The sequence below is a fragment of the Bos grunniens genome, chromosome 10, assembly GCF_055505025.1.
Source record: "Bos grunniens cultivar Pamir isolate PY7600 chromosome 10, Bosgru_T2T1.0, whole genome shotgun sequence".
NCBI classification, from domain to species: Eukaryota; Metazoa; Chordata; class Mammalia; order Artiodactyla; family Bovidae; genus Bos; species Bos grunniens.
Window position 1 is genome coordinate 14,299,781 of NC_141174.1, and position 27,280 is coordinate 14,327,060.

At 45.1% G+C, this 27,280-nt stretch overlaps 1 protein-coding gene across 11 annotated transcripts in view; it reads right to left on the minus strand.

The window, feature by feature from the left end:
- Window positions 1-27,280, minus strand: part of ADCK1 (aarF domain containing kinase 1) — a 137,679-nt gene that overhangs the window by 79,916 nt on the left and 30,483 nt on the right. For 3 of the 11 annotated variants that reach the window (XM_086319431.1, XM_086319430.1, XM_086319433.1), the window contains one exon: window positions 27,164-27,268. The exons of 7 other annotated variants lie outside the window; for them this stretch is intronic. In XM_086319431.1, the coding sequence (XP_086175557.1) occupies window positions 27,164-27,268 (105 nt within the window). Of the gene's footprint in view, window positions 1-24,236; window positions 24,463-27,163; window positions 27,269-27,280 lie in introns of those variants that run through there. One more of the 11 variants, XM_086319438.1, reaches the window with a different exon arrangement.

A 27,280-nucleotide genomic window follows, 5' to 3' on the forward strand; every position in this document is an offset into this window, starting at 1 on the left:
AGCTGGCACCATCTCTCTGCCCCTCCTCCAACTTCGTTTTCACTCCCAGCTCAATAACTTGCCTTATGATGATCTCATTACCAATAACCTTGTTGTAATGAGCTTTAATCTGCCTCGTATTAATTAAAAGCATTGTCATTAGCCAGCTTGGGTTGGGATTTGGGGGGAGGAGGGAGTGGGCAGTGAACAGCTAATAAGATCAACTCAGTACTGATTAATTATTGATTGGGAGGGATGGAGCAAAGGCCCAAGAAGGGAAATCCTTTACTTGTGCCTAAATCCCAAAGAGTAGGGAAGAAAGGTACCAAAGCCAGCCTCAATCAATAGGGCTCCCCCATCAGAATTGGGCAGTTGGGCAGTATCTCCAATGGGGTTTCGGGGTTTGAGTGTGAGACACAGATGAAAGAGACAGACACACATACAACCCCACACATCACAGGAAGAGATGGTACAAGAGAAGGTCACAGACAGACCCCAAAGCACACAAGCCCCTTGACAGATTCTCCCAGTCAAAGACTCAACACCCAAAGGAAATGCACTGACAAGCAACCAGTGTTATCTCTGGTCAGTGAGATTACAAGAGTACTTTTCTTTATAGGTCTCTCTGTATTTCTAAAATTTCCTAAAACTAATATTTATCATATCAATAATAGAGGAGAATTTTTTTTTAAATAATCTCTTCTTCAACATCTTCTGGAAATAGAAGTCCAGCCCCAAATTCTCTACCACACAGACTGGACCAGCTTGGTGCAGAATCCAGCACTGTTTCCCCAATTTTGCAGGGTGCTATGATCCACATGTGTGTTTTTCATCATGAAAATGGAATTGCAACTCCCCCTTCATCCCCAAGAAATCAAGCCAGGACAGTCTCCAAAGTCTCTTTTCTGGATGTCACCCTTTGCTTTAAGCTTTTACTTAATGAGCAAAGTAAAACTCATCATGTCTTATGGGGGGGGGTGGGGGAACAAGTTGCAGTTTATAAAAGTTTTGAAGAAGCTTGACCACAGATTTAATCCTACCCCTTAGCAGCGTCCTCTGTCCCTCCTCTGACTGACTACCTGTCGGGTAGATCCTGGTTAAACTGCAACTCTAAACGTGAAATTGCTAAAGCCATAATCTTGATGTCATCCTTAACATCTCTTTCCAAATGGGGTATAAAAGTACCTTCCTTGTCTGAAGTAATAAAAACTGGACATCAGGAAAGGAAGGAGAGTGATTCCTGAGAGATGCAAAGCAAACACAGTGAACCTATGGTTGCCCCAATTCACAGCATTGAGGGTTTCCAGGCCACAGTGCAGGGAAAGGGGAGCCAGGCAGCACCCAGAAGACTTTGAGCTGAAGACACAGAGCTGAGAGTCCAGGAAGACCACAGCAGCTAGAGTTCACAGGACAGAGTACTGGAGAGCAGAGAGCCATATGAAGAAGGAACCCTGAAGAGCTGCCTAGGGTCTGCCTCGTGTACCTGGTTGAGTAACAGTCAGCACGTACACACAAGAAAACTACATAAGCCAGAAAGATGACAACCGCAAAAGCCTAGGGTTAACAGTACCCTGTGTGTTCATAGAGGTCTATTTCTACTAGCTGGACTAGAAAATTTTCATAATTCTTGAGGCATTTGCTATAATACCCAGAAAAGGGGAATATCCCAAACTAAACACCATTCCATTCCCAAGCAATAAATACTAAAAGACTTGAAAAAAATCACACTGTCTCCAAGTAACTTAACTGTCCCAGAACAAAGCTCTATAATATTTATAAAAATACAAATATATCTAGACAAAAAGACAAAATTGCACTGTCTAGCACCTAATAAAATATTTACCAGGTATTCAAAGAAACAGAAAAATACAACACATTATGAGAAAGAAAAAATCAATCAATCAAAACCAACTCAAAATTGAAACCTATATTAGCAAAAGAGGACAATTGTTATAACTGTATTTCATATGTTCAAAATGTTAAGCAGAAGCATGGACAATATTAAAAAAAGAATGAGATCCAAATGAAACTTCCAGAGATGGTAATTTTTGATATGAAAAATACACTGGATGACACTTCCCTGGTGGTTCGGTGGTTAAGTCTCTGCACTTCCACTGCAGGGGGACGCAGGTTCTATCCCACACGCCTTGCAACACATCCCCCCCCACAAAAAAATACACTGGGTAGGATAAATAGATGATTAGACATTGTAGAAGAAAGGTCCTAGTAATAGAAACTATTCAAAATGAAACAAAAATAAAAAACTTTAATGAAAAGAGCGGCAGTGATCTATGGGACAACTTCAAGCAATTTTATAAACATTGGAATGTTGGAATCCCCAAAAGAGAGGTCAGGGAGAGAATAGGGGAAAAATACTTAAAGAAATAATACCTGAAATTTTTCAAATTTGATTTTTTAAAAATTATGAACCAATAGATCCAAGAATCTCAGTAAGCCCCAAGCATAAGAAAGAAAGAAAACTGCATAATGAATTTGTTCAAAATCAGTGATTAAGAGAAAATCCTGAAAGTATCCAGAGGGAAAAAGACACATTATAGAGAAAGGAACAAAGATAAGAATGACAGCAGAGCTCTCGCTGGGAACAACATAAGCAGAAGTTAGTGGAGGAACATCTCTGAAAGGACTGAAAGAAAATCTAGACTCCTATACCCGGCAAAAACATCTCTTAAAACCAAAGGTAAACTAAAAGCTCTTTAAGACATATAAAAGCTGATAGAATTCATCTCCCTACACAATGAGAAATTTTAAAAGATATCCTTCAGGCAGAAAGAAAATGATACCAGAAATACAAAGGAACAAAGAGACCAGAAACAGAAACTTCATAGGTAAAGGCACAAGACTTCTTTTTTAGTACATAAATAGTATAACATGAAATTTACAGCATATGTAAAAGCAAAATGTATTACGATAGCATAAAGGCTGGACAGAAAGAAATTAAAGTATATCATTGTAAGATTCTTCACATCACTCTGTGAAGCAGTACAATGTCACTTGTATGTAGACTACAAGTTAAAGATGTATGCCATAAACTGATGCAATCACTAAAATAATAAAAAGAATTATAGTCCATAAGCCAACAAAGGAGACAAAAATGCAACCATGAAAAAAACTCAATCCAAAAGAAGGCATGAGAGAAAAAAAATAAAGCATAAATAGGACAAGTAGAAATCAAGTAGCAAGGTGAAAGATGAAAATCTAACCATGTCAATAATCTCATCAAATATAAGTGGTCTAAACACCCAAATTAAAAGTCCGAGATTGTCAAATTGGATAAAAAAGAAAGATTCATGTATATGTTATCTATAAGAAACTGTCCTCTTAATATTAAAACACACACAGGTTAAATGAAAAGGATGGAAAAGGATATACCATGCCAATATCCATTAAAATAAAGCTGGAATGACTATGTATGTAACAGACAAAGAAACTCTGACTCAAGATGGTGTCACAGCTAAAGGACACGACTTAAGGAAGAAATATTGCTCTTCCAGAAAAATGAAGATGGAATGCCTCCTAATCCATTCTATAAAACCGATGTAATGCCAATATCAAAGCCAGACAGAAAATACAAGGGAAGAAAGAAGCTATATACCAATATTCACAGTGAACACAGATGCAAAAATTCTTTTTTTTAAAAAAAAGTGTTAGCGAATTGAGCCCAGTCTACAAATAGGTTCTGTTCTCATTACAACCTATCATATAGTGCACAATTTTGATTTGTCTTCCTACAGGCAACATTAATTTTGATGGTTATCCACCTAACATTCTCACTTTTTCTTTTCTTTTTACAATTAAGTATTGTATGGGGAAGTCCTTTCAAATTGTACAAATAGCCAGTTTCTTACTGAAATTTCAATTTATTCATTTGTTTATTTATATCAGTATGGACTCATGGATTTCTAAATTTTTTCAGTGGATCATAATCCATTACTCTCATTGTTTGTTTCACAGCTTCACTGAGATATTTTGACACAATAAACTATACATATTTAAAATGTACAACCTGATAATTTTGACATATGCATACACTTATGAATCCATCACTACAATCAAGCTAGTTAAACATATCCATGACCCCCAAAAGCTTTGATTTCCCTTGATAATTCCAGTCCCATCCCTCCACATACCTCCCATCTCCAGAAAACCACTCATCTGCTTCCTATCAGTATAGCCTAGAATTTTGTAGAGTTTTATATAAGTGGAATCACATTTTTTTTACCTAGTCTTTTTCCCTCAACACAATTTTTCTGAGCTCCATCATGTTCTTACATGTATCAACAGTTTATTCTTTTTTTCTTACTGAGTAGTATTCCATTGCATAAATATATTAATATCACAATTTCTTTATTTATTCATCAGCTGATACACATTTGGGTTGTTTCCAGTTTTGAACTACAAATAAAGCTGTTCTGAACTTTCTTGTTCAAGTCTTTGTGCAGACATGCTTTCATTTCTTACAGGCAAATACTTAGGAACGCAGTGGTCAAACTGCATGGCAGGGATATGCTTAATTTTCAAACTGTATGGCAATATATACTTAATTTTCAAACTGCATGTCAGTATATGCTTAATTTTAAAACTGTATGGAAGTATATGCTTAATTTTCAAACTGCATGTCAGTATATGCTTAATTTTAAAACTGTATGGCAGTATATGCTTAATTTTTTAAGAAATTAAACTGTTTTCTAAAGTGGTTGTACCATGTTACATTCCCATCAACAGTGTATCAGAGTTCCTCTACATTATCCCAATGCTCAGCATAATGTCCTTTGAATTTTAGTCATTATGTGCAATTGTATTTAATTGTGGTTTAAATTTGTATTTCACTAAGACTAATGAAAATAGATGGGGAAACAGTGGAAACAGTGTCAGACTTTATTTTTCTGGGTTCCAAAATCACTGCAGATGGTGACTGCAGCCATGAAATTAAAAGACGCTTACTCCTTGGAAGGAAAGTTATGACCAACCTAGATAGCATATTCAAAAGCTGAGACATTACTTTGCAAACAAAGGTTCATCTAGTCAAGGCTATGGTTTTACCTGTGGTCATGTATGGACGTGAGAGTTGGACTGTGAAGAAGGCTGAGCGCCGAAGAATTGATGCTTTTGAACTGTGGTGCTGGAGAAGACTCTTGAGAGTCCCTTGGACTGCAAGGAGATCCAACCAGTCCATTCTGAAGGAGATCAGCCCTGGGATTTCTCTGGAAGGAATGATGCTAAAGCTGAAACTCCAGTACTTTGGCCACCTCATGCAAAGAGCTGACTCATTGGAAAAGACTCTGATGCTTGGAGGGATTGGGGGCAAGAGGAGAAGGGGACAACAGAGGATGAGATGGCTGGATGGCATCACTAACTCAATGGACGTGAGTCTCAGTGAACTCCGGAGTTGGTGATGGACAGGGAGGCCTGGCGTGCTGCGATTCATGGGGTCGCAAGGAGTCGGACACGACTGAGGGACTGATCTGATCTGATCTGATCTGAAGACTAATGATGTTGAAAATCTTTTCATGTGTTTACTTGCCATCTCTGTATCTTCTTTGGTGAAATGTGAATCTTTAGTCCATTTTTAATGAATTCTTTGTTTTCTTATTATTCGGTTATAGGCATTCTGTATACATTCCATATACAAGTACTTTATCAAATAAATGATTTGCATATACTTTCTCCCAGTCTGTGGCTTGTCTTTCCTTTAACATTTTTCCAAAAAGAAATTTTTTTATTTTAATAAAGTAAATTTTACCACTTTTTCCTTCATGGATCATGCTTTTGGTGTTGTATCTAAGAAATCTTTCAGTTCAGTTCAGTTCAGTCGCTCAGTCATGTCCAACTCTTTGCCACCCCATGAATCGCAGCACGCCAGGCATCCCTGTCCATAACCAACTCCCGGAGTTCACTCAGACTCACGTCCATCAAGTCAGTGATGCCATCCAGCCATCTCATCCTCTGTCGTCCCCTTCTACTCTTGCCCCCAATCCCTCTCAGCATCACAGTCTTTTCCAATGAGTCAACTCTTCGCATGAGGTGGCCAAAGTACTGGAGTTTCAGCTTTAGCATCATTCCTTCAAAGAAATCCCAGGGCTGATCTCCTTCAGAATGGACTGGTTGGATCTCCTTGCAGTCCAAGGGACTTTCAAGAGTCTTCTCCAACACCACAGTTCAAAAGCATCAATTCTTCAGCGCTCAGCCTTCTTCACAGTCCAACTCTTACATACATACATGACCACAGGGAAAACCATAGCCTTGACTAGACAGACCTTTGTTGGCAAAGTAATGTCTCTGCTCTTTATATGCTATCTAGGTTGGTCATAACTGTCCTTCCAAGGAGTAAGCGTCTTTTAATTTCATGGCTGCAATCACCATCTGTAGTGATTTTGGAGCCCCCAAAAAATAAAGTCTGACACTGTTTCCACTGTTTCCCCATCTATTTGCCATGAAGTGATGGGACCAGATGCCATGATCTTTGTTTTCTGAATGCTGAGCTTTAAGCCAACTTTTTCACTCTCTTCTTTCACTTTCATCAAGAGGCTTTTTAGTTCCTCTTCACTTTCTGCCATAAGGGTGGCATTATCTGCATATCTGAGGTTATTGATATTTCTCCCGGCAATCTTGATTTCAGCCTGTACTTCTTCCAGCCCAGCGTTTCTCATGATGTACTCTGCATAGAAGTTAAATAATCAGGGTGACAATATACAGCCTTGACGTACTCCTTTTCCTATTTGGAACCAGTCTGTTGTTCCATGTCCAGTTCTAACTGTTGCTTCCTGACCTGCATATAGGTTCCTCAAGAGGCAGGTTAGGTGGTCTGGTATTCCCATCTCTTTCAGAATTTTCCACAGTTGATTGTGATCCACACAGTCAAAGGCTTTGGCATAGTCAATAAAGCAGAGATAGATGTTTTTTCTGGAACTCTCTTGCTTTTTCCATGATCCAGCAGATGTTGGAAATTTGATCTCTGGTCCTCTGCCTTTTCTAAAAACAGCTCGAACATCTGGAAGTTCACAGTTCACATACTGCTGAAGCCTGGCTTGGAGAATTTTGAGCATTACTTTACTAGCGTGTGAGATGAGTGCAATTGTGCGGTAGTTTGAGCATTCTTTGGCATTGCCTTTCTTTGGGATTGGAATGAAAATTGACCTTTTCCAGTCCTGTGGCCACTGCTGAGTTTTCCAAATTTGCTGGCATATTGAGTGCAGCACTTTCACAGCATCATCTTTCAAGATTTGAAACAGCTCAACTGGAATTCCATCACCTCCACTAGCTTTGTTCGTAGTGACGCTTTCTAAGGCCCACTTGACTTCACATTCCAGGATGTCTGGCTCTTGGAGACTGATCATACCATTGTGATTATCTGGGTCATGAAGATCTTTTTTGTACAGTTCTTCTGTGTATTCTTGCCACCTCTTCTTAATATCTTCTGCTTCTGTTAGGTCCATACCATTTCTGTCCTTTATTGAGCCCATCTTTGCATGAAATGTTCCCTTGGGATCTCTAATTTTCTTGAAGAGATCTCTAGTCTTTCGCATTCTGTTGTTTTCCTCTATTTCTTTGCATTGATTGCTGAGGAAGGCTTTCTTATCTCTTCTTGCTATTCTTTGGAACTCTGCATTCAGATGTTTATATCTTTCCTTTTCTCCTTTGCTTTTCACTTCTCTTCTTTTCACAGCTATTTGTAAGGCCTCCTCAGACAGCCATTTTGCTTTTTTGCATTTCTTTTCCATGGGGATGGTCTTGATCCCTGTCTCCTGTACAATGTTATGAACCTCCGTCCATAGTTCATCAGGCACTGTATCTATCAGATCTAGTCCCTTAAATCTATTTCTCACTTCCACTGTATAATCATAAGGGATTTGATTTAGGTCATGGCTGAATGGTCTAGTGGTTTTCCCTACTTTCTTCAATTTAAGTCTGAATTTGGAAATAAGGAATTCATGATCTGAGCCACAGTCAGCTCCTGGTCTTGTTTTTGCTGACTGTATAGAGCTTCTCCATCTTTGGCTGCAAAGAATATAATCAATCTGATTTCAGGACATCTGGTGATGTCCATGTATAAAGTCTTCTCTTGTGTTGTTGGAAGAGGGTGTTTGTTATGACCAGAGCATTCTCTTGGCAAAACTCTATTAGTCTTTGCCCTGCTTCATTCCATACTCCAAGGCCAAATTTGCCTGTTACTCCAGGTGTTTCTTGACTTCCTACTTTTGCATTCCAGTCCCCTATAATGAAAAGGACATCTTTTTAGGGTGTTAGTTCTAAAAGGTCTTGTAGGTCTTCATAGAACCATTCAACTTCAGCCTCTTCAGCGTTACTGGTTGGGGCATAGACTTGGATTACTGTGATACTGAATGGTTTGCCTTGCAAACGAACAAAGATCATTCTGTCCTTTTTGAGATTGCATCCAAGTACTGCATTTTGGACTCTTTTGTTGACCGTGATGGCTACTCCATTTCTTCTAAGGGATTCCTGCCCACAGTAGTCGAAATAATGGTCATCTGAGTTAAATTCACCCATTCCAGTCCATTTTAGTTCGCTGATTCCAAAAACGTCAAAGTTCACTCTTGCCATCTCCTGTTTGACCACTTCCAATTTGCCTTGACTCATGGACCTAACATTCCAGGTTCCTATGCAATTTTGCTCTTTACAGCATCGGACCTTGTTTCTATCACCAGTAACATCCACAACTGGATATTGTCTTTGCTTTGGCTTCATCCCTTCATTCTTTCTGGAGTTATTTCTCCACTGATCTCCAGTAGCATATTGGGCACCTACTGACCTGGGGAGTTCCTCTTTCAGTATCCTATCATTTTGCCTTTTCATACTGTTCATGGAGTTCTCAAGGCAAGAATACTGAAGTGGTTTGCCATTCCCTTCTCCAGTGGACCACATTCTGTCAGATCTCTCCACCATGACCCACCCATCTTGGGTGGCCCCACAGGGCATGGCTTAGTTTCACTGAGTTAGACAAGGCTGTGGTTCTAGTGTGATTAGACTGACTAGTTTTCTGTGATTATGGTTTCAGTGTGTTTGCCCTCTGATGCCCTCTCGCAACACCTACTGTCTTACTTGGGTTTCTCTTACCTTGGACGTGGGGTATCTCTTCACGGCTGCTCCAGCAAAGCACAGCCGCTGCTCCAGCAAAGTGCCGCCGCTGCTCCTTACCTTATGCAAGAAATCTTTGCATAACCCAAATTACAACTATTTCCCCCTATGTTTCCTTCTAAAAGTGTTCAATTTTCACGTTTTCCATTTGGTTGTGTGATCTATTTGGAAGCCATTTTTCTACGTGGTATGACATATGGATCAAAGTTCAATTTTGCACATGAATATCTAACTGTTCCAGCACTGTTTGTTGAAAAGACAAACCTTTCTACACTGAATTGCCTTTTCACCATTGAAAAAAACCTCACTGTTCATATTATGTGTGGGTCTATTTCTGGATCGTTTAATCTGTTCCATAGATTATTTTGTCTATATTTACACCAATACCATGCTATTCTGATTACTATACATTTATAGTAAGTCTTGAAATCAGATAGTTTTAGTCCTCAACTTTGTTCTCCTTTTTCAGTGTTATTTTCTAGAATTGACTCTAAAACCCTCTGCATTCTTATATAAACTTGAGAATCAGCCTGTCTGTTTCTATTTTAAAAGCCCGCTGGGATTTTGATTGGGATAGTTATGAATCTAAGCTCCAGGAGTTGGTGATGGACAGGGAAGCCTGGTGTGCTGCAGTCCATGGGGTCGCAAAGAGTCAGACACGACTGAGCGACTGAACTGAACTGAAATTTATTTGGGGAAAATAGACATCTTAACAATACTGAGTCTTCCAACCCATGAACATGATTGCTGTTGTTCCGTTGCTAAGTGGTGTCTGACTCCTTGCAACCCCTTGGACTTGCAGCATGCCAGGCTTCTCTGTCCTATATCATGAACACAATATATTTCTCTATTTATTTCTCTCTAATTTCTCTCAGCAATGTTTAGATTCATATATATCATTTCGGGAATTCCTCCTAAGTAAATAATCTAGGACATAGGCAAAAACCCTATGAACAGAGACATTCAGCACAGTGCCAATTATAATAGAAAAACATATATGTAAATAGATGCTGATGCTGAAACTCCAGTATTTTGGTCACCTAATGCAATCAGCTGACTCACTGGAAAAGTCCCTGATGCTGGGAATGATTGAGGGCAGAAAGAGAAGAGGGTATCAGAGGATGAGATGGCTGGATGGCATCACCGATGCAATGGACATGAACTTGGTAAACTTTAGGAAATGGTGAGGGATGGAGGGGGGGTGTTGCCCGGCATGCTGCAATCCATGGGGTCACAAAGAGTTGGACACAACTGGGCAACTGAACAACAATAATAAATAGATGCATCCTAAAAGCAGAAAAAGGGTTTATTATAGAACAGTCACACAGTTCAGTATTAAGTAGCCATTTTAACAGAAGATCATGAAGATTATTGTAACAACATGGAAAATGCTAAAGAGAGCAGGCAAATGACAGGAAAGAGATAGAAAGCATATCAATATCATAATAAGTGTGAGTTGGTGAAATTATATTTTTTTCTTAAATCTGTACATTTCTGGTGGGCTACAGTCCACAGGGTCGCAAAGAGTCAGACACGACTGAGTGACTTCACTTTCACTGCTTTAATAATTTTTTTCTATTTTTAATTGATCTATAATTCACACAGCATAAATTTCACCATTTTAAAATATACAGTTCTGTGGGTTTTACTATATTCACTTAAGTAGTGTAACTATTAATATCATCACTAATTCCAGAACATATAAATTGTTTTATTTTTAAAACTCTTATTATATTTTAGTCACACTTTATATAAATATCTATCTTGAGTCTTTGAAATAAAAGTCTGTCTTCATTCAATTTGTCAGTACCCATTAATAGCTGATAAAGGTTGTGAGTGCCCAGTATGTATGAGTTTCCTATTATGTTTTACTAACACTCAAGTTCAATGAATAATTTCATATTAAAATGAGAATCACACAAGATGCCAAACGACTTGTCAGCACAATGCAAGTACAAATAGGTCCCTGATTTATAATTTTCACACAGTCTATAATCATTAGCTTCATTTCAATTGTTGATTCACTATATCAGCATATGATAGAAGCTGCTGGGAAACAAAACCACCTTGTTCATCACACACTCTGCAACAACGGCTGGTCCTCAGCAGTAAATGCACAATCCTTTCCAGCACTCTCATCATCTCACCTGGTCCAGGTAAGAGCCTCAGGTAGGTATCATCAGTCTCTACATTGCACAAGTGTGAGAGCTTCCACTGCTCAAAGGCAGGTAAAGGCCTTGCTAGGGTTACTCAGCCAGTAAATGGGAGATCCAGGGTTTGAGTCACGGCCTTCTGACTCCAAAACCCATCGCTTTCTGCTAGACTTTGCTGCCCCTCCAAACACACTGTTAAACATTCTTCATGAATGAAAAGGAAAAGGTCCAGATGTCCAGCGCCCGCTATGGGCCCTCAAAGCTGCCCTCCTGTATGTATGCTCATAACACCCCCACTCCTATCCCCAGTGATTTCCCACACCCGGCAGGTCTGGGGCCCCAGGAGTCATCCCACTAAGCCAGCTATTACCAAGATAAGGAAGAAACCCATGAGTACACAGGGGCCTGGAAAACACCAGTCACACAAACCACAATCAGGGAGCCACTGGAAGCAGGACACAAGGCAGGCCCTGGAGGCGTAATGGGTCTCACTGCAGACAATGGACAAGACCACAGGACTTGCAGCCCCGGGAGGCAGGCCACAAAGGGGCAGGGCACTGGCCCTGGTGGAAACAGGGACACAGCCTTCAACAGAAGTGAAAGCGCTAGTCACTCAGCCGTGTCCGACTCTTTGTGACCCTACAGACTATATAGCCCGCCAGGCTCCTCTGTTTGTGGAATTCTCCAGGCAAGCATACTGGAGTGGGTAGCCATTCCCTTCTTCGGGGGAGCTTCCCGAACCAGGGATCAAACCCGGGTCTCCCACGTTGCAGGCAGATTCTTCACTGTCTGCCACCAGACGGTAATCCTCCGAAAGTCCCCACTGTCCTTGGTAGGAAATCCACACTCCTACCAGGCCCATCACGATGCGACCCAGGTGTCCCCCGGGTCATCTCTTACCTTCCCACTCCCTCCCCCTCCCCAACCACAGGGGTCAGTTCTGCACCAGCCCCTGCCCCTTGCCCCCGCCCCCAGCCTTTGCACAGGCAGCTTTACAACCTCACCACCCCTCTCTCTCACCTGTCAAAACCCTTTTCAGCCTGGATCCTGGCCTCAGTCCCCTCACGTCTTCCTAGCTCCAGCCCAGCCCGTGCTCGCGTCCTCCCTGTCTCCTCTCCCAGATGCAGCTGCTGCCCACCAGCCCAGAACCAACAGGAGCAACCAGGGCTTCATCTCCAGCGAGCCTCCCCATCCTCTGATTTTCTGAACCTCCTTTGGAAAAAAAAACAAAACTAAGCTCCTGAGTGGGCTGCAGCTCTGGGTATGACCACCTGCTCTGGGGCCAGACCACAGAAAGCAGGAAGATGCCACAGACTCGGCCAGGTTGCAGCCACGCTTGGCTGTGATCCAAGGTGAAAGGCCCAGGGCAACAGAGCTTCCGAATGTCACGGACGATGATGTGACCATCCTCCAGTGGGGATGGCCCCCTTCCCACAGCCCCCATCCCCTCATTCCTCTGTAGGGAACGGACGGGCAGATCCTAAGAAGGACTCCATTTGAGCATCCAGGGCAGCAGCTTTTCCTGCACAGCCAAGGACTGGAATCACCAATGACTCGCTCAGCAGAAGCCACGTGCCCATCACAACACCCAGAGAGACACCCCACCGCTGCGGCCCCCCGCTTTCCACTCCAAGAGGAGCCACCAAGCACTGCTTCCACGAGGAACTGAGCATGCTACCAAGAGGTGAAATTGAACAAGGCAGTGGGCAGACAATTGTCCTAGAGGATGTCGCCCCAGGCCGGACATCTGGGATGATCACGGACTCTGCCTGGCTCTCAAGGCCTCCCTGGGTCCCCTCAAGGTCACCCACAGGGACCACTGACAAGGGTCCGTATGGCTGGACAAAGACATAAAGAGGACCCCAGCGCAATTTCTGGGTCTGGACTCTGCCAGAGCCCTGCTTTCTAAGCCCACAGGACAGGCTGGCCTGAGGGGGAGGGGGCTGGCACAGCTGGGCACTGATGTACAGTCTACAAACTAGGTTGGCACTTGGGGGGCACATACTGGCTCAGGGGAGCAGGGGTGGTCTGGGGAAATGCTGTCGTGATGTTCTGGTCAGAGGAGACACCCAGCAAAACTGGGTCTCACTGAGGCCCCTTTGGCAGGTGGTCCTTAGTGAACCCCACCCGGCCTCCAGGGGTTTGTCATTGCTCCAAACCAAAACAAACTCCTGTGGAGTGTGAAGTGTGACACCCCAAACATGGACATTTATAGACCCAGCACCATCTCACAACTCAGTTGTTAGTACTGTGGGACTTTCCATCACCAATGACAAATTCCAGGAGCACATCAAACACAGAAAATCCCAGAGCATTTAATAGGGAAGGAAGAAAAGCAGGTGTCTGAGGGGCAACTCCACGGGAGACTGCAGAGCGAGCTGACCATGGGGAGGTTTGTGTCCGTATCCAGCAATAATCTAGAAGGACGATATAATGAACACTTTAATCCCATTACCAACGCTTATTAATACTTACTGTGTTTCGGCCCTAATCCAAACGCTTTATATGGGCATTATATCTCATTTAATCCCACCACCACCCTATAAGGTAGGCACAATTATTATCTTCTGTTTCAGAGATGAAGAGGCAATGGCTCAGAAAGGTTAAATATCTTGGCCCAGAGCACTCAGCTAAGACCTGAGCCCAGGCAGTGTGGTTGCAAGACTGCCTGCTCTTTAACCACAGTGAAAAGCTTCTCAGGATACCTGGATACTCCAAGTGAAAAGGCTTTGAACCTGGATTCATGGTACCTGGATCTTGGGCCAATTCTGCCCCTAATTTATCGCCCCTACTTAATGTAATCCTGAACAAATCATCTGAAGTTTCAGGACCTCAGCTGGCCCATACATACAAAGACAGGTTGCAGAGAATCAAGAACACACGTGCGGCATACATGCCTCCCCTCTATCACCATGGCACCCATCAGCCTCACTAATCAACCACAACACACTGAGCCCAGGTGAAGACTCACTCATTCTCTACCCTGTACTCAACTACTATGTATCAACTGGAATTGACAGATGAAATGCATTTGCTTTCCCAGAGTTAAGCTTGTTTCTAAGGTGTCTTCTGACTCTAAAAATCTACAACTGTGTTACTGGGGTTATAAAGACAAAACTTTAGCCCCATTCCAAATAGATTTTGTCCTTTCATTTCCATCTTCCTTCTGCAAGATGGACATTATGTTACACATGGTCTGCTCCACTGTCTCCCCAACCCACAATGGACGAACTGGACGTGCTGGCCCTCTCTCTCCTCTGTCTCTCTAAGGGAGCCCAATAAAAAGGAGATCTAAGGCCAAAGCCACTGACATAATAGGATGAAGGGGTGCAGGTTCCTTTGTGCTAAGCATTGTGTTTCCAGAAAGTTCCACTTAAAATACAAATACTCCCTAGAGACGGTAACACGGGAAATCATTATCAGTCACTGACACCTTAGCGTGAGTTTCTGCCTCTTTTTCCAGCTTCAGCAACTAGTCGAGAGCCCAGTTCTGTGGGATGGGATAGATTCCAAACACAGGTTCTGTTTCAGAGAAGGTCATCCTAAAAAGAAAGTTGTGGGAGGGGGCATTTGGGGAGGGGAGCCACTAGAGTGGCTGAGAAAGCTTAATGAATAAAACATGCTACACAGCTGCCAAGGATACTTGCATTTTAATAGGGAACAGTTTGGGGCCAAAAGAATTAATCTCTAATGGTGGAATTACAAGCATCAGCAATGATTTAGGGAGGTAATAAGCAAAGGAAGTTGTTCCAGCACCCCTGAAATCCCAACAAATGAGCTGACGTGAGTGTGCAAGCCCTCAGCAAATAGCAAATATGCTGCAAATTTAAGGGATTAATAATATTATTACTGACAACTTCTGACTCTGCCTGCCAGTGACCAAGCCTGCCACTACAGAGACAAACTCGGATGCTCATGGGAGCCCAGGACACGCACTCTTTGGCCTGGAAAGCATCCATTTGGGAACTTAGTTGCCAGAAAAACTGAAGAGAACCCTTCCCTCCATCTGCCACTTAATCACACACACTGAGAAGATGCATAATTAATTTGTTCTCAACAGTTGCTCTGTGGCTGGAATAGTGAGGGCATTTCTGGAATGGCAATTACAGGCACACACAAAAAACTCTCATGTAACAAGCAGAATAACACATCCATCCAGCCTGCTTCGCTTCCCTTCCCCATCAACCCTGTTCAGGTCATGGACCTGGGTGTGCAACAGGAGTGCGAAGGAACAAAAAACCAAATCCTGAAAGATACAGGGAAGGAAGTCTCACTTTAACCTCAGAAAGGGGAAAAGGTGCAAAGTTCAGGTACAAGGTGAAGATCAATCAGCAGGGCATTTGAGGGACAGCTAAACACACACATGAATTCAATGAAATTAAAGGATTCTTGCTAATTTCATTCATTGTGATAATGACATGAATACATACAAAAATGTCAGTTGTTAGAGATGCCCACTGAAATTACGGGTGAAAAGCCCTGATTTTTATAATTTAAAAGTCTTCAGCAAAATAAATAAATGAAGGAATTATGGCAAACTATTTTAGATCCAGGTGCATAGGGTTCACCATATTATTCTTTTTTTAAATACATCTGAAATTTTTCATACAGAGTTTTTGTCTGTGCTTTTGTTTTAAGATTTAAGGCAGATCCCTACCTGTTCCTAACATTTCACTGTAGCCCAGGAGGCTGTGTGTTTTAGACCTGGGCCAGCCTTTCTTGTCTCATTGTGTGCCACATGCCCTGTCATTCACCCTAGTCCATCATGTCAGACTCCTTTTGGGTCCTGGAACAGCCATGCTCATTCCCATCTCAGGACTCTTAGGCTTGCAGCCCCCTTTTCCTAGGGCCAACTTCATGAGCATGTGACCAGTGCTACAGTCAGACTGCACCCCACACTCAAAAGGGCTTCACACCGAGGTTTAACATGAAAGACAGAATAACACCCCCCAACAAAGATGTCCACGACCTAGTCCCTGGAACCTGTGAATATGTTAGCAGCAAAGAAGGATTAAGCCTGCAGAAGAAACTGAGGTCCCTGATCAGCTGACCTTGAGATAGATTAGCTTAGATTATCCAGGTGGGTCTAGTGTAATCACAACGGTTCTTCTAAGTGGAAGAGGGGGGCACAAGAAGAGAAGCAGAGATATGGCAGCATGGGGACCTAGCCAGACACTGCTCGCTTTGAAGATGGAGAAAGAGTGCTTTGAGCCAAGGAATGCAGGTGGCCGATAAAAGCTAGAAAAGACAAGGCAGTGGACTCTCCCCCAAGCTCCCAAAAGGAACACAGCCCTGCTGATGCTGACACACTCATTTTAGTCCAGTGAGAACCAGTTCAGATTTCCAACCTCCAGAACTGTAAAAGAATAAACCTGTGTTATAGGGGCTTCCCTGATAGCTCAGTTGGTAAAGAATCCGCCTGCAATGCAGGAGACCCTGGTCATGCAATGCATGACCTCCTGCAATGCAGGAGACCCTGATCCACTGGAGAAGGGATAGGCTACCATTAAGTTTATAATAATTGGTTACAGCAGCAATTAGGAAACTAATACAGCGTAGCTGTCTTGAAATTCTTAATCTTATCTTTGGATGTGGGTTTTTCAGATAAAGCCAAATGGGAAGATGGAGCAAGCTCACACGCAAGGGTAGGTGGAAGGCCATAATGCAATTAATAAAGTTGATGGAAGTTCACACGCAGCTCACACACAGTCCCATCTCCACAGTGGGTTCTTGGCTGCCCTTTCCCCACCCCAAGCCCAGTACCCTGGCTCCATCTGGCCTCCCTGCCTCCTCCCCACCGTTACAGCTGCTCTCCTCCCAGCAAGGCAACCAGGTCATGTTGGTGGGGGAGGCATACCTTCTTCCGTTGCCCTTTGCGCCCACTGGGGGCCTTGGTATAGACATAAGAAGGGTCAGGGTCACTTCATGCCCAGTTACGTTCCTCTTCATCCCAGCAGTGAAAACACAAAATGAAATGGGAGGTGTCTGGCTTGGCTGACTGGGGCAAGTTGGAATGAGTTGCTTCACTCCTGCACGTATGCTCAAGTAGTCATTTTCAGAGTGTAAAATACAGCTGCTGTTTTTTTGAGGGAGTTTTTTGTGATAGGATGACTTAAGGTTACAAAGGACTATGATTTATGTTGGTTACCCTTTAGTTTAATAGATGAGAGTATAACATTTAAATATCTATTTCCCTTGCTCCCCATAAGTTTTTCTGCATGTTCACAGTGAACTTGAGCTATGGAATGAATTTAAGAACCATGCCTTGAATGAAGTGTAAAAAGATACACAAATTAAAATTTTTTTAAAAGAAGGGTCAAGGTCATACATCTGTCAAGCAGTATCCCTCCACATCCTAGACCAGCATCACCAAGACAAGCTCAGCAGGTGACTCAGCAGAAACTTCTCACTCATGCCCCGTCCACGGCCTGAGCACCTCCCAGCACAGAGGCTATGAGCTCTTGGGAGTTTCCCATCCACTGTGGGCTGGGGCAGCAGGGCTACGGGAAAGGGAGACTGACTCCCCACCCAGCCAGAGGCCGGCATGGTCGCTGTGCACTGGGCCCTGTGAATTACATAACCCGCCCTGTCTCTTCCATATTCTCTCAGCTTTTCACGTGCTGGTTCTTTCAGCACTTCTCAGTTTCATCTGAAAAAAAAAACCCCATGTCAGAGAGCATTTCCCAAGCCCAGCTTCAGTCACTCTTTATCCCATGACCATGTTTTATCTCTTTTAGGGCACTCAGCAAGAGCTGACATTATATTCACTTACCTCCTTGAGTCACTAAAAAGTATTCACCAAGCCTGTTTTATGCCAGGCACTGTTGTTAAGTGCTGAGGGTACAGCAGCAAGAGAAACAGACTGAGTGTCTGCCCCCCTGGACCACGCACTTTTGTGAGTGTCATCAATTGCTAACAATCTGCTATCCCCTCAAGAGCAGACTGTTGTACACCTGGCACCTCACACAGTGCCTGGCACATAGTAAGTGCCCAAAAACATTTGTGCAGGGACGTCCCTGGCGGTCCAGTGGTTAAGACCTCACCTTCCAATGCAGGGGCTGCAGGTTTGATCCCTGGCTGAGCTTCTCTGGTGGCTCAGATGGTAAAGAATCTGCCTGCCAATGCAGGAGACCCAGGTTCGATCCCTGGGTCAGGAAGATCCCCTGGAGAAGGGAGTGGCTAACCACTCCAGCATGGTTGCCTGAAGAACTCCATGGACAGAAGAGTCTGGCAGGTTACAGTCCATGGGGTCACAAAGAGCTGGGCATGACTAAGAGATTTTCACTTTCATACTTTTTCTTGGGAAACTAAGATCCCACATCCCTTGTGGCCAAAAAACCAACACATAAAGCAGAAGCAATTTTGTAACAAAGTCAGTAAAGACTTTTAAAAATGTTCCACATCTCAAATTTTAAAAATCTAAAAAAAAAAAAAACCCACACATTTGTTGCACACCTGACCGTATGAGTAATGAGTGGCCCAGGTACTTTGGGCTGTGACTGGGCACAGGATGGAGACATCCTTCTTCATCCTATAGAGGGTGGAGCATAAAGTTACATCCTAAGAGCAAGAAATTGGAGGGAAGGAGATGCCTGGAGACAGACTGGGGGTTGGAGAAGGACAGTGCCCCATTCCCGAAGTGTGTGGCCTTCAATCAGCCTCACATATGTCCCACCATTATCTGTCAACAGTTTATTTGTATATTTAAGTGAAGTTATTCCACTAATTGGACATATGTCTCACAGTTCTACAAGGAAAAGTCTATTAAACAGTCTTGCTGTAACAGGCAAGAGCTTTGAGGGTAGTTTTATTCAGGAACAGGAAGGGAGTTGAGTGGATTTTAATTTGGTAGAAAATAGCTGCTTGGGGCCAAGACAGTGAGAAGCAGGAAATCAAGAACAGGCTATTAGATTATTAGTGTTGTTAACAAGCGCCTCCATCACCCGTACAGCTGCAGAATGCCTTCCATCAACTTTATTAGCTGTATTATGGCCTTCCATCTACCCCTGCCATTCCAGCGATCCCCATTTTGGAGAGACGTGGCCACTGAGGCAAGAAAAATGCATCTCACCCAAGCCAAGATGAGTGTGGCCTCGGCCCCTGAAGCCTCCCAAGCACATCAAGGGGCGAGAATTTCAGAGTCTGAGATGAACAGCCCAGGGGGTTTCAGGAGAAATGATGGAGGACTTGGAGGATGGGAGCGAGGCAGAGGCAAAACCCTGGACTGTCAAACTCCCTGAAACAGCAAGTTCACCCACACCTTGGCTGCTGGCTGAGAGGAAGCCTGGAAGCTCATCCGGTACAGGAGAGAGCGCCGGGGAGTCGAGTGGTTAGAGGCACAGGCTTGGGAGCCACACTGCCGGTGATTAAATTCAAGACCCTACCCTGGGGACTTCCCTGGTGGCCCAGGGGCTAAGAGTGTGCGCTCCCCACACAGGGGGCCCAGGTTTGACTCCTGGTTGAGGAGCTAGATCCCGCACACCACAACTAAGGAATGTGCATGCCACAATGAAAGATCCTGAATGCCACAGTGAAGACCTGGGGCAGCCAAAACAAATAAAAAACTTCAAAAAAAAGACCCTCTTAGTGGGTTGAATGATGGCACCCAAAATATATGCCCACGTCCTAACCCCCAGAACCTCTGACTGTGACGTTCAGTGGACAAAAGGGTCTTTGCAGGTGTGATTCAGTTCAGAATCTTAAAATGAGATCTTCCTGGATTGCCCAGATAGGCCCTAAGTCCAATGACAAGTGTCCTCAGAAGAAAAGAGAAGACGGAGGCAGAGACTGGAGCGATGCAGCCACAGGAAGGCCTGGAGCCAGCAGCAGCAGCAGGAAGGAGCCCCCAGGGAGGCCTGGCCCTGTCGGCACCTTGTCCTCACAGTTCCGGCCTCTGGAACCGTCAAAGAACAACTTCTGTTGGCCACCTCCGTGGTGGCCATTTGTCATGGCAACCACAGGAAACTAGTACACCTGCTTCCTAGCTGTGGGCCCTGGGACAAGTCACCCAATCTGTGCTTCAGTCTGTCCATCTGTAAAGGAAGGGTGAGAACAACAGGATCCGCCTCGGGGTCCTTATGAAGTTATAACACAAAGAGAGCTCTTGGCACAATGCCTGTCCCGTGGTGTTCAGTCAACGTAAACACTTGCTCTTAGCATCAGAAGCCACCTGGGGAACCCATTTTGAAAAATGGGTTCTCCAGGCCTCACTCCAAAATCATTGAAAACAAATTCTAGACTATAGGGTCTAAGAGTCTATACTTTCAAGGCTCCCCGGGTACCTCTGATTATCTGCCAGGTTAGGAACCATCTGTGAGCTGTCACATTCCCCCTCCACAACGGAGTCTCTGCTGTTTCCAGGAAGCTGTCCTTCTGCATGCTGATTTCACAGCTGTACTAAACTACCCATTCCAGCACTCAACCACCTTCACAGTAAGAAGGTCCAGCTTTTGCCAAATTCCCCATCATGTAGCTTCACCCCATTTCCCTGTTGAGGTAGAAACAGCTTCGTCAGACCGAAAGCACCCAGTCCAGGGTGAGAAAGGAAACTCCAGGGAGACTTTCAGTGGAAAAAGCAATCAGCAGTGAGAAGCCCAGCCACAGTTAGTCTGGGATGGACTCTGAGAGGAAGAAAGAGAGGCTGAAGTTGGGGCTTCTCCAGCTCCGCCCCATTTGCTGTTCAGTCGCTCAGTCGTGTCCAACTCTTCGCAACCCCATGGACTGACTGCAGCACGCCAGGCTTCCCCATCCTTCACTACCTCCTGGAGTTTGCTCAAACTCATGACTGTTGAGTCGGTGATGCCATCCCACCATCTCATCCTCTGTCACCCGCTTCTCCTCCTGCCCTCAATCTTTTCCAGCATCAGGGCCTTTTCCAATGAGCCAACTCTTCGTATTAGTGGCCAAAGCACTGGAGCTTCAGCTTCAGCATCAGTCCTTCAATGATTATTCAGGGTTAATTTCCTTTAGGATTGATTGATCTCCTTGTTGTCCAAGGGACTCAAGAGTCTTCACCAGCACCGCAGTTTGAAAGCACCAGTTCTCAGTGTGGTCATGGGAAAGCATCCCATCCAAGGTGAAAAAGGAAACTGCAGGGAGGTTTTCTGAGGAAAAAGCCATCAGCAGTGAGAAGCCCAGCTGTGGTTAATCTGAGAGGGACTCTGATATGAGCAAAGACGGGCTGAAGCTGGGGTTTCTCTGGCTCCTGCCCCATCAGCACACCATCTCTGGGGAGCAGGGCCCTCTGCCCTCCACCAGCTCCCCCACAGAACCAGGGGGCAGGGGCAGTTGGAGAGCAGCTCGAGGCAGCATCCCCGAGGATCAAGGCAGCCCGTGTAGGCAAGGATGCTGCAGACACTGTACACGAGGAATTGGCTAATGATGATGATCGTGCTGATCAGAGTGGAGAGATGCCCTCGCGCAGGCAATGGCCTCCTGTCACCAAAAGCCAAGGGCTTATTTTGTTTCATTTCAGCTGTGGCCTTTGGAAAGAGATCACTGCTTCTGAGCAGCAGGAACAAACACCATCCCATCAGGCAGCTTACAGCCCGAAGCAGCCCTAACAGACCAGGTGAGCTGAGGGGAGAGAAAAGCTAGAAAGAGAGCAGCCAAGCCCAGCAGGGGAAAGACCAAGGCAATGGTGGGGCAAGCCAGAGTTTGGCCCAGCATCTGCTACAGGTGGTGAAGCCTGTGTTTTCCCAAGTGTGACCTGGTTACCAGGGATGGTGTGCAAAAAAGTGGCACAAGAGGCGATCTGGGGTGGTACCCAGAACACCAGAAAAACAAATCTTATTTGCATATGCATTAGACCCACAGAAAGAACGCTAGTCTATCAAATCTGTGATTTCACAGATATGTTTGCTTAGAACAAAACCAAATAAAGGAAAAAAGAGTCAATAAAATGCAAAAGGTCATACCAATACATGAATAGTGGGATATAAAGTGAGTGGGAATGATAACCAGTGAATTCAAGACAGTGCTTGCTGCTGGTTATACAGAAAGGAGGCTGGAATCAGGGAAGAAGTACTTAGGAGTCTACAATTGTATGGGTAAGGTATCACTTCTGAAATTAAGCAGAGAGTGTAAGGGTGGCCACTAAATTATTTTATATCTTTTTTAGGTCCTATATTTCACTCGTTTTAAAAAGATAGGAGGCATGCAGACATGGCAAAATGGGTACTGTTTCTGGCCATGGTCCATAAGTCACTGAGAAGTTTAGGGCAACCAAGAAGACAACTTGGCATTTGCATGAGCTGCCTGGGAACTACAGAAAAGCCGCGCAGTGGGCCCAATCTCCAGGGGAAGCACAAAGCATGCCACATTCTCCCCCAGGGCCCCCACTAATGGGAATGGACCCCCAAAAGGCTTTCTGCAGCTCACACCAAGGCCCAACAGCCTCCTGCTGTGGAATTCTCTCTGAATCAGAAAGACGCTAGGGTCAGGGCCACTGCAGAAAGTCATGGAGGTTTGCAAGGCAGTACTCAGAAAGGTTTGCGTATATTGAAAAGGAGGTGCTAGATTCAATAGCAGACTCTGGTCTCCCTACACCACAGACCTGGTCCTCAGATGACCCAACCAGAGCAAATTAAATGCAGCTCATGCTCCTGCAGAAATTATCACAAACTCTGAGAAAGCCAGTCATCAAGGCAGCAAGGATTCAATTTCCCTCCCGCTCTGAGCAGCACACTCTGAGGCAAAATATTCCATGATGACAAACGAAAGCAGCAAAAGGAGTCTGCAGGACAGAGTCCATGAAAACTCACTGAAAAGCATCCACGCCAGGTTGACAGACACCAAACGTGCCATGGAACAGTGGCACCATTAGAAAAGGCAACCGCGGAGGAGGCAATCCAGGCAGGTACCCCCAGCCCCAGCTGGGTTAGCAGCCCCTCCCAGGCAGGGCTCCTGCCCCCAACCTCTTGGCTAGGAGTTAGCTGCTGTACGGGGCCAGAGCTACAATGAAAACACACTGATCTTCTGCAACTGGAGACTTCATGCCTGCTCCCCCAACCAGGCTGTGGGCAACTGAAGGGCAGAGGTTAAGCCTTATTTCCCTTTAGATCCTCTGAGCCTGAGCCTGACACAGCGCCTGGCACAGAGCAGGCTCGGTTAATGCCGGTTAAAGTAACAGGTGGACGGAAGAATGGTGAAGGCATGCACTGGTTTGACCAGGACAGTCCCAAGTTTCAGAGAATATTCCTAAAGAGCTAGATGCTGCCACAGTTCCCCTCGCACAGCAAGAAGATCTTTAAAATGCTTATTGAATTATCACACCCTCACCAAGCTGAGAATGTGAAGTCAAAGTCGCTCAATCGTGTCACTCAATCAGTCGCTCTTTGCGACCCCATGGACTCCACAACTCATGGAATTCTCCAGGCCAGAATACTGGAGTGGGTAGCTGTTCCCTTCTCCAAAGCTGAGAATGTGGTTATCCTCAAAACCAGCAGTTGTTCAGCAGCTCAAGAGTTGAAACACTTTCCCAAAACAAAAGAACTAGCATCTACTGATTCCTCTGGAGGGTCTACACTCCCCTCCATTGGGGAATGCAAACCTCCCAATATTTGTTGAATTAACAGCTCTTTGGTTGGTGGATTAAATAAGTAAAGGGATCCCAGGGAGAAAGCTCTATTGCCCTTGTCTCTCCTCTGTTTCCCAAGCCCACCCCAGGCAGAACCACAGCTTCGGGGCTCCCACTAGGGGAGAAGCCACACAGACATCTTTGGCTCTACTTTTTATCCAACTTGATGCTTTCCCTGAGGTTGCAAGTGGATAAAAAGGGAGACAACCAAGTATAGAGGGCAAAGAACCTGGGACTCGGCAAGATCTGGATGTCCAAGAGCAAGTCCAGGATCTGCCACACACCTGCATGGTCCTGAAGAAAGCACAGCCTGCCTCTGAGTCTCCAGTCCCACATCTGTACATTGGAGCCTTGAGTGGGCTGATGCCAAAGATGTCTTTCAATGGATCGAGTATAAACAGCCATCGCCTTACCTGAGACACTTATTCCGCTCCTCTGACCAATAACCACTAGTCAGAAGTGGAGTCCATTTCTCCCCCAAATACCTCACCGTACGCCGTAGTTCTAAAGGTTGACAAAGTATGACTCCTTCCCCTAAAATGTAGAATTCAGTAATGCGGAAACTGCCATCCCATATTCCAGCCAGAAGCAGCCTGTGTCCCTAAACAGTCAGGTGTGAAGGTTAACAGGGCTCAACGGGCAGCAAGGGGTCTTACAGCAAATATACAGCTGCCTCCCCTTTTGAGGGTAAGAGCGCAGGTGAAGCTCCTGTCCTCAAGTTTCAGGACCCGGAGGGAGCTCCCCAGAGGTGTAAGCTCCTCTCTCTCCCTTCTCTCGCCCTCCCTGTGGAAGGAGCAATCATCAACCGGATTGGTGAGTTTGGCTCACCTCTTCCTCTCTCCTCCCTTTTGGGATCTGGAACTGTGTCCACCTGCCCCTCTCTGCCCTAAGAGGCAGGACCCCACTTGAGAGGCTTGTCCTGCCTCATCTATACCTGGGCAGGTAAGTCTATCAAATTCAGAGGTGAAGCCCACCTGCTCCAACCCAGCATTAATCAGTAATAAAGCTGACATTCCTGTTCTCCACCTGGCAGAGCCCTGCATCTCCTTGGATCTGCTTCTCAGGCCAAGAGGAAAAGAATATTTACATCACTACCTCCTAAGCTCAAATACTTATTAACAACTATAGTAATTAATATGACACACACACACCGAGGACCTGAAGTATCCCAGGAAGCAAACCACAGGAGCCCAGTGACCGGCTCCGTAACAAGAAATTGAATTCAGCTAAAAAGATTCTCAGTCACAAGAGCAATCAAGGTCCCCTCCTGATATTAGGACTCTGATCAAGGAAGGAAAAGGCATATCCTATCCCTCTCACTCTCCTGCTCTTCCCACTCCAAATACACACACACACACACAGATCCAGTATGCTTCCCCAAGAATATATCAGGACTCATTAGGCTACAAGGAACAGAAAACTGAACTCAAACCATCTGAAACAAAAAGAGAATTTCCTGGCATAAACAAATGAAAAGTCCAGTGGTCATCTAGCATCAGGCTCAGCTAGATCTCTAGATTCAAATGACATATCTCTCTACAATATTGATTCCATTCACAGATGGGCTTTCACTTCATGGTGGCAAGACAGCTGCCAGCAGCTCTAAGCCAACATCTGATACTCTCAACTAATCCAGCAGAAAAGACAGTGTCCCCTGAGGGACACCCTCAAAAGTTCTAGAGCTGACTGATGCTCACTAACCAGAACTGGCTTAGATACTCATCCTGGAATCAGAGGAATGGACTACACTGACAGCCCAAGTCACATGTCCACCCTGAGAGTGGGGGGAACCCCACTCAAACCTCATGGCACGTATATATGAGATAGGGGTGGTTCCCCAAAGGAAAATTTAGATGCTGCTCCCTAAAACGAGGATGACTCCTGCACTGCAAAATTAACATCTGTCCACTACACCTGACCCCTCGGGCAGAATCAAGTCCGTGCTGCCTCCTCCAGCCCACTGTCTGGATGTCTGGACCAGCAGTGACTTCTTTGTGCTTTGCTGCTGTTGTTGTTTTAGTCACTAAGTCCTGTCCCACTCTTCGGGACCCCATGGACTGTAGCCCGCCAGGCTCCTCTATCCATGGGATTTTCCAGGTAAGAATCCTGGAGTGGGCTGCCATTTCCTTCTCCAGGGGATCTTCCTGACCCAGGCATCGAACCCCACGTCACTTGCATGGGCAGGCGGATTCTTTACCACTGAGCCACCTGAGAAGCCCTCTTTGTGCTTTACGCACAAGCAAGTTCACACCCGCCATCTCTGTTTATAAGCATTCTGGGCGTCAGAAGCCTGGTTCTCCAAGGTATCTGGGTCCCGTCCTGTGCCCTTACTGCATAGCAAAGTGCCCCTGTGCCCTAGAAGACACTCCTCCACCCTGGCTCCCACCCGCTCCCGACGCAGAGCTGAGTCACCACGGTGCCCGCCAGCTGAGCACCAACCTTGTATGTGCTTCCCGAAGTCACTGCCAGCCAAGCTCATCTGGCGCCCTCACACTCCGGGACCCAGGGATGCTGGCTTGACAGGTGAGATAATTATGTCTTCCCCTTCACACACTTCTCTATCATCTCTCAGACCAGAACAGATAAGTGTTCCGATAGAAGGCAACACTCCTGCGGTATTTAGTTGTGCTCTTTCATGCCACCCAGCTCCCTCTTCCTGGGTACACCTCCCGGGGTCCAGTCTGCACCCTGTTATCCGGTGCCAGCCACCACCCGCTGCTGATCTTTCGTCAATTGCCAGGCCGCGCATCCCTTATTGCATCCCCCCAGCTTCTCCTTGACCTGCAGCCTCAATGCTTTCCAGATGCCTGACACACGGAGGCCAGCTGTCTTCAGGACAACTGCTCCCCTGCCCATTCTGCAGATTCCCCAAGGCAAAGGACTTACCCCTGTTTCCATGGCCTAGATTTTCTGTAGAATGTGGCTCTGGTGGGCTCCAAAGCCCATACATAGCACTGCTGAGTTGGAGAAAATGGGGTAAGGGAAAGCAGGTGGTGTTGAGTCTCAGAGACAAGGACTTCGAGATCTTCCAATAAAAGCTAATATTGCATTCATTCGTTCGTCCATTCAACAAACCTTTATTTAGGACCTGCTGTGTCCTGGGTACTGTAACAGGTGCCGCAGATGTTCTCTGTCCTCATGGAATGTACCTTCTAGTAGACATCTGACTGACTCTTGATACCTGTTTTATAGTTATATTTATAAAAAACTGGCTCAGACACTGTCCATATAATCCTCCGTAAGTGGCATAGCCACCTGTAGCCCACAGACAAGGAACACGGCACTCCAAAAGGTTGAAAGACCTTCTTAAAGCACAAGCTCAGGTCTTCTGACTACAAACCTTACTCTTTCTGGGGTGTCTCCCAAGGCAGGGAGCTAGCAGGTTACAGCCTGGCGTTGAAACAGATGTTAACTCAGTTTCAGGCCTCACGGATAGAGGTAGAAGCTGCAAAAAAAA